Source organism: Garra rufa, chromosome 8 (assembly GCF_049309525.1).
Source record: "Garra rufa chromosome 8, GarRuf1.0, whole genome shotgun sequence".
NCBI lineage: Eukaryota > Metazoa > Chordata > Actinopteri > Cypriniformes > Cyprinidae > Garra > Garra rufa.
Genome location: NC_133368.1, coordinates 26,405,567 through 26,413,930, shown reverse-complemented (window position 1 = coordinate 26,413,930; position 8,364 = coordinate 26,405,567). Strand labels below are relative to the sequence as shown.

Genomic DNA, 8,364 nt, shown 5'->3' with positions numbered 1-8,364 from the left:
TTTTGAAGAATAAAATTTGAAAATTTGGTTGAAATAATGTTACATTGTCATTCATTGTAACACACTATTTCTGTAAAAATTCAAACAAATTCAATTCTGACTCATACATATTTAAATATATAATAAGGGAGCATATTACATATGACTGTGTTTTAAATTAGTAAAAAATTCTTACTGACAAATGGGCAAAACCTAGGATAGTGGCAACTTTTAAAAATATAGAATTACAACAAATTAGTATTTGGGGTGAAAGTTCATCTTTTAATATGTCATAAATTGTTGTAAATATGCTTGACATGACTGAATGACATTTTCTTCTGTAAATTAGGAAAAATTATGATTTGTAACTTTTGCTCAGAAAAACAAAAATGCAATTAAACTTTTTTTTTTTTTTTTTTGGAAAAGCGACAACAATTTAATACAGTATTTCACTTATTGTTTAAACCCCTTTTTGTCTTTGACCCATATATATTTCATTTTTAATATTATTATTAATAATAATAATTATTATTATTATGTCTACAAAACTTGCAGTTTTGAATTTGTTCATTCAACTTAACATTGCAGCTGTCACTCACAATTATTTTGGTAATCAAGTATCTGTCGATTAATCAAATAATCAGTTTTTTTTTTTTTTTTGTAGTTTGGTCAAAGACGAAAAAGGTTTAAGCATAAAAACAATAAGTGTAATATGTTATTGTTTTTCCAAAAAAAAATTAAAATTTAAAAGTTTTTCAATTTTTTGTTTAATTTAATTGCATTTTTGTTTTTGTTTTTCTGAGCAAAAAATAAATATCATATATTTGGCCCTAATTTACAGAAGACACCCACTAAAATGTCTTTTAGTGTAACAATCTTGTCAGGCATAGTTACAACAAAAATAAATTTATGACATACTAATAGATGAATTACTTTCACCCCAAACACACATTTTTTTTTTTTTTTTTTTACCACTATCCTAGTTTTTTTTTTTGTTTTTTTGCATAAATATTGTAACACTGAATGACAATGTAACATTATTTTAACCTAATTTTAACATTTTATTCTCCAAAAACTTACTTGAAACCTTAAAAGTAGACACTTTACTTACATTTAATGTGCTGGACATTGAATCACTTTTATAAATTTATTTTGATGTGGACATCTTATAACGTCTTTGACCCAGTTATAAGAATAGACCTAAGTGAACAATATTAAAATGACTTAAAATACATAGCAATGAGGCAATAATAATTAATTTGGCCATTTCTTAATGATAGAAAAGCTACAGCTACTGTATTGTCTTGAATATGTGGACATCAAAACATGTAAACTCAGAGTGAGGGTTTGAGCTTTTATTTTGAAATTGCGATGAACAGTTAGCATAACTGAGATTGCTATTGATGTAATCTCCTGTGTTTGCGTAGGTTTATAAATGGTTTACCTTGCAAATCTGATGAAATATGGCACCTTGGGTTCCCAGATGAACGTTATAATAAACCCGAACTCACAACAACATAGAGAGATAGAGTTACAGACGCTCCATACACATGTAAATGATAACAGTTTGTGTAGCAGCATTTACTGTCAATGGAGCCACTCAATGTAATAACCTACATGCACGTACATAATTAAAGCGCATATATTACACATGCATCGCATACAGTATAATCATTTAATTGAATCGTAGCATTTGTGAATTCTTAATAGCAATATTAAGAATATTAATAAAATGATTTTTAAATGGGTTTAATATGGAATATACGCAACTCCCAGTATTTTGCCGATTACTCCAGGATTTTTTTAAATCAAATACTCCAATACAATCGAGGAATCGTTGCAGCCCTACTTAACATTTAACAAGCTTTTTACTCTCTCAACTAATTTGTAAGTTGACTGAACTTTTTGCCCCCTTAACTTTAAAAAATGTGTTGAATCAATTCAATAACAATATTGCGTTCTTAACATCACTTACCATGAGACCTGGTGAAGACAATCAACAAATTTGGTAAGTAAATGTGTATTTATTTGTTTAATATGTGTAAAACTGTCTAAGACGTGTACAAGTATGGTTAAAGCGTCATATTTTCTAGATGTATGCCAATGACAGTTTCGCTGCATTCTATAAAGCCTCAAAATATACGCCGTTTCAAAGTATTTTCCACATAAATATTATAATAAATATTCTCCTATGTGGTACTGAGCTGAAGTTATCTAGAGAACCATAAATAATAAAAAATAATACCTATGCCAATGACAGTTTCGCGGCACTTTTAAGCTTTAAAATACACGCAGTTTCAAAGTATTTTCCCAGATAAATATTATAATAAATATTCTCCTATGTGGTACTGAGCTGAACTTATCTAGAGAACAATAAATAATAATAATAATAATAATAATAATAATAAAAAGCTATCCCTTGACTAGAAGGTTAAAATAAGGTTATTCCCTTTAAAAAAACAGTAATTAGAAAAACATTTTTAAAATAAATACATTTTTAATACATATGAAAAAATAAACGCTTCTTAATTTGGTGACAGCCACGCTCAAACTGTACTGTGACCACTAAATTTTGCTCAAGTCAGAACTCGAGGGTTCTCATTAAAGTGCCATTTCCATTTTCCATTTCCTAAATCCTTTTGCTGGTTTCTTCAGAGGCTGTGATGATTCTGCGCCATTTCATTTGCAGTGACTTGCTGCTCTAAATTCTGTTCTGGTTACAGCAGTGAAGTTAGAAATGACAGAGAATGCTAAAAGTAATCTTACCTTCACTTCCAAGTATCCAATAATTGAAACCATTATCTGATAAAGTTGAAAGGTCTGAATATTATATTTAACCTCAAATCGTAACAGACAAGTATTTATATCTGAAGCTGTATCAGACCAAATTCACTTTAGTGATTCCCCTGTCAGCGATGAAAATATCTACAAATGTAGTCATATAATGTGAATGGCAGCTTTCCAAGCTCTGTGCTTCTCCAGTGGGTCACCAAACTAGAACTGTAGGGGGAAAAACAAGAAGACCGCACAAGTCTTAATACCATTTGTTTTGCCATCGAATTCGGCCGGCATTAAATTAGCTTCATATCCCTAGAACACCATCAGTGAGAAAACAGCAACAGGCCAATGAAATGGTTTAATGTGCACTGAGTTTTATAGAGGTTGCTATTAACTTTTTATATGTGGGGTGACATTTTGTGCCGAAACGGCAGGTTATAGGCTTTATGGCGTCATTAGGTCCTGACCTCAGGTCGGCCCGGAGTAGATGGCAAATTCATCTGACAATGTCAGATAAGGTGGAAACGGGTCAATCGCATTCATCTGCTTCTTATAAATAACACAAGGATGAACAAAAAGAGCCATAAGTGATAATGCTTTGATAACTCACACTAAATATCATACGGGACACAGAAGTACCTCACTGACCCCCTAAAATACATTACATATGGAGGTAGGATATTAGGACTATTTTTCTAAGAGCTGTAAAGGAAGCAGTGCTATCTAATGAGGAGTAATGAGACTAATCTTGGATGCGTGCGAGAAGACGGCGGCGTGATTATATTTGAGCCTTTAATTCGAATCCTTCGTCCGGCGCACCTGAATAATCGATGCATCTGAAATAATAACGTCAGAAAGTCCGCAGCTTTATTGAGAGAATGTCTGATAATAAAGGAGGAGGAATCCTTCAATAACTCTGGCAATAAAAGTCAGGCCTCTTTTAATAACACATATGTTGGCAGGCCTGAAGTGGGCCGTGTGATTGTGGCATTGCTGTGATGTGAAAGCAGACACTTACATCTTTATGGAAAATCTGACAGGCCATTGTTAGTTTGCCCAGATTTTACATTTTGCAAAAACATATAAATAGCTAGTTACCATGCCCCCTTAATTATGCAGCGGGTTCCCGGTTGCAACGTACAGCCAGATCTCCGACGCAAGGAAAATAAAAGAACCATATTTAGATTCAACCACAGTCCTGGGGAAGCCTTGCATCAACCTTTACTGAGCCTCAGGGGACTTTGTCACAACCTGGCAACCTCAGGTGGAGCAAGAGCCCACAACGTTTCAAGCCGCAACTTGGCTGCCGCTCTGTCGGAGTGGGAACCGAAGACTCCAGAATTCCAGGCTGGAGTCCTCCGGCACAAAGGATAAAAATGGATATGAACCGAAATATGAGGTGGGCCCGCCTAGGCGCAACACGAAAGCGGTTTCAGGTTTTTTGATTGTTTATTTTTACTTTGTTCTTTTTTCCATTAACCGCAAATATAAAGTTGCTTTCTTCCGGCATATGAGAACATTAAAATCACATATACATGTTTTTCTTCAATAAGAGCACAGAGGTAGAGAGGTTTTTTCGGGTCATAAACTTTCTTTCTCAATGAGGCTGGATTTTAAATCATATTGTATTTCTTGGGGGGTCGCGTCATGACGTTTGCTCCTCTGTTAACATCCTATCGCTGTCGGCTCTCAGGAGAGATCTGAAACTGTCCCCCAGAGTGTCCCAGGAGAAAGCGTCGAGGTTCACCTAGGAAAAAGAGAGTCAGAGAATAAAGGGGAAAGAGATGGAAAAAGCAGAGAACAGCAGAAGTGTTTGACAGAAAGCAGTGGCTCTCAAATGGGTTTGCTTCAGGAAGGAGATTTTAATCATTTTATTTGACACCAAGTGGGACCCAGGCCAGTTAAAAAAATAAAAACTTTAAATCGAAAATGTGCTTACATATGTATTTACAGTTTTTTTTTTTTTTTAAATAGACTCTTCTGCTCACCAAGCCTCTATTAATTTAAATCAAAGCACAGGAAAAACAGTAAAATTGTGAAATATTTTTACTATTTAAAATAACTGTTTACAATTTGTATATATTTTAAAATGTAATTTATTCCTGTAATTTCAAAGCTGATTTTTTAGCATCATTACTCAAGTCACATGATCCTTCAGAAATCATTCTAATGTTGATTTCCTACTCAAAAAACATTTATTATTATGTTAAGAAGTTCAGAGGAACAGAACTGATGTAAAATCGAAATCTTTTTTTTAACATCACAAATGTCCTTATCATCACTTTCGATCAATTGAAAGCATCCTTGCTAAATAAAAGTATTAATTTCAATAATTTCTTATTTTATTTTAGATAAATGCTGATCTTTAGATTTTTCTATTAATCAAAGAATCCTGAAAAAAATGGTTTTAAATATTGATAATAATAATAATAATAATAATAATAATAATAATAATAAATGTTTCTTGAACAGCAAATTAGCATATTAGAATGATTTCTGAAGGATCATGTGACACTAAAGACTGGACTAATAATGCTGAAAATTTAGCTTTGATCATATTAAATTACATTTTAAAATACATTCAAATTTTTAAATAGTAAAAATATAACAAAATATTACTGCTTTTGCTGTATTTTGGATCAAATAAATGCAGCTGAAGAAAATTATTTTGAATGTAGCATATTTATTTAATATATTGTGTTTTTTTAAGTCAATAATCCACATATATTAACTATATTATATTACAATACATTTAATGTAGCCTATTTTTTTGCAACAAAACTTTTACATGTGGCAAATTTATATCAAATTACAGTGAATGCATGACCTTTCATGACCTAGCATTGCTTTTCCCCCCTATTAGAACAGACTTGTGATCCACCAGTTGATGGTGAGATATGTGAAGTTTACACTACAAACCAGTGTGTTCATACTTATGATAATGCATTCAAATAAAATGGTAAGACACATCCATTTCAAGCAATATCAAGCAGCTAAACAAACTGTTTTGTACAGCTAAAAATGGCTGGAAGCGGACGAGACTGGAAGAAAGACCCATACAATTTACAAATGGCCATGCCCACTCTTACAGGACAAAAAAGGTAGATATTTTTCTAGTTTCTAGTAATATCAAGTAGCAAAACGAACTGTTTTGTACAACACTTATTCACACGCAATCGCTCTGTCAATAATGCATTAAAACAAATGAAATCGTATCCGATTTTGAATGAGCAGAAATCTGTAAGAAATGCAGCGATCCGTAGGTAAAATAACTGACGAAAACGTATTGTTATTTTCAATACAAACTTTGCACTGCAAAAAGCAGCAATTATACTCTTTTAATGCTGACAATTATTAGCTTGACATGTGTTAGGAACAAATATTGCACACTAGTGTTTAACACTGTCCTGTTATTTTATTTTATTAATTTATGAACAGGGCTGTTACATTTTAAAACATACTGAATTTTTTTTGACGCTTTCTGATATCAGTGAGCAAGGAGTGGAGCGGGAGCAGGAAATTGTTGCCGCTCCACTCCTCTGACATACTCTGCGCCACATAGAGATTTCCAGCCACGTGGTGAAGTTGTGTTTTTGAAGTTTTCTATATTACTATTTATTCTTTATATATTTGTTCATTATTCGTTTACTTTACCACTGCGACTTTGCATGTTCCGGTTTTGCGCAGCAGAGCTGCCTGCCCTGCGCTCTATTTTTGTTCGAAATGCCTTTGTTCTGAGATGGTGATAATAAACTATAAATCTAACATTGTGATATATTGATGTTTGTTTCATATCTGTGGATTGTATTGTAGTCAAGTGTTGATTTGATATATAGGTTGGTTAAATTGAGTAAAATCACTGTGGACCACATACCGCTTGGATATCGATGTCACTTAAAAAACTAAAACTTACATTTAAAAAACAAACAAAAAAAACCTCCAAACATTTCTCTAAATTATTCTGATTAAAAAAAAACGAAACGAAAAAACATAAACTTTCTATCAAATACAGATCTGGTCTATTTTAATGGCTGTAACAGTATGAGTTGTTTGACGGAAAAAAAGACGGGCTTCGGGTCGGACTCGGCCCAAAAATTTTGATAAGCTGATCGGACAAGGGCCGGGCTACAGCCAGTGCGTCTCTGGCCAAGGCCGGGCTAGGGCTTAGATTTAAGGCCCGTGCAGGCCCACTCTTACAGTAAAAAAAGGTAGATATTTTTCTAGTTTCTAGTAATATCAAGTAGCAAAACGAACTGTTTTGTACAGCTAAAAATGGCTGGAAGCAGATGAGACTGGAAGCCAGACCCATACAATTTACAAATGGCCGTGCCCACTCTTACAGTAAAAAAAGGTAGATATTTTTCTAGTTTCTAGTAATATCAAGTAGCAAAACGAACTGTTTTGTACAGCTAAAAATGGCTGGAAGCAGATGAGACTGGAAGCCAGACCCATACAATTTACAAATGGCCGTGCCCACTCTTACAGTAAAAAAAGGTAGATATTTTTCTAGTTTCTAGTAATATCAAGTAGCAAAACGAACTGTTTTGTACAACTAAAAATGGCTGGAAGCGGATGAGACTGGAAGCCAGACCCATACAATTTACAAATGGCCATGCCCACTCTTACAGGAAAAAAAAAGGTAGATATTTTTCTAGTTTTTAATTACATGTATTAGTATTCCCAATGAATGTTTATTCATCATGGTATTTTATGACTAAAAAGCACTAAACATGTTAGAATTCTCTGTAGGAGTATTTGCGCTTGATTTGATTCCCAGCAAAATAAGCATTGTTTACCTGTGTAACATGTTGTCTGACTAATTCCGGACGCTTGCAGAAGTCTTGTAGTCTTTTACACAGCTGTTCAGGTGTTGAATACAGATATGTTGCTACAAGAGGAAAATACATATTTGATAAGTCAGAAACCTCAAAGAGCAGATGAGATCGCAGGCACTTTCAACATTAAAAATTCAGCTGACACCATGCTGCGTGATGCTGTACATTATTGAACTGTGGTTATATTTACTTATTTATATAAAAATGCCAGAATGGTTTATAGCAAATTCTTCGATTGTGCTTTAAGATGAATAAGTCATTATATACAGAAGTTGAACATAGCAGCTTCGCCTGTGACAATAAATCTCCTTTTGCATATGAAATCATGGAAATGAAAGATTTTTTTTTTTATTTTTTTTTACCAGGGAATATTTCAGGATAGACCAAAGCCTTCGGACACAGGGGGTAACAACCACAATGGACCGCTTCTAACCTGAAAGAGAAGATTTATGTCATATACGATTCTGAGCAAATGTATTGAAATGTCTTGGCTGCATTTCTCTAATTAGCAATTTCTGAAAGAGCACCATAGAAGTTTAGAGCTATGAAGCTGACAACAAACCAAAACAGTTGCCAGTACTGAAGAAAGCTGTCATAGCTGGCTGAGGGAAGGTTATTTTTTCAACTTACCACCCGCCGGATAAAGCGGCACCTTGTACTACACCTTGATCAGTATCAACCTTTATCCACAGCAGATCAAAGCATTTCAAATCATTTTACTAATTCAAATACCTAATGAACTCTCGTAATGCTACCTCATAACTATGGCATA

At 33.6% G+C, this 8,364-nt stretch overlaps 1 protein-coding gene across 1 annotated transcript in view; it reads right to left on the bottom strand.

The window, feature by feature from the left end:
• Positions 1–1,367: 1,367 nt before the first annotated feature.
• The window catches only part of gtdc1 (glycosyltransferase-like domain containing 1), a 46,374-nt gene continuing 39,377 nt past the window's right edge, over positions 1,368–8,364 (bottom strand). The window contains exons 8-10 of the mRNA XM_073845665.1: positions 7,955–8,025; positions 7,554–7,645; positions 1,368–4,504 (exon numbers count right to left, since the gene is read on the bottom strand). Coding sequence (XP_073701766.1) covers positions 4,403–4,504; positions 7,554–7,645; positions 7,955–8,025 — 265 coding nt within the window. The 3' untranslated portion in view covers positions 1,368–4,402. The remainder of the gene's footprint in view (positions 4,505–7,553; positions 7,646–7,954; positions 8,026–8,364) is intronic.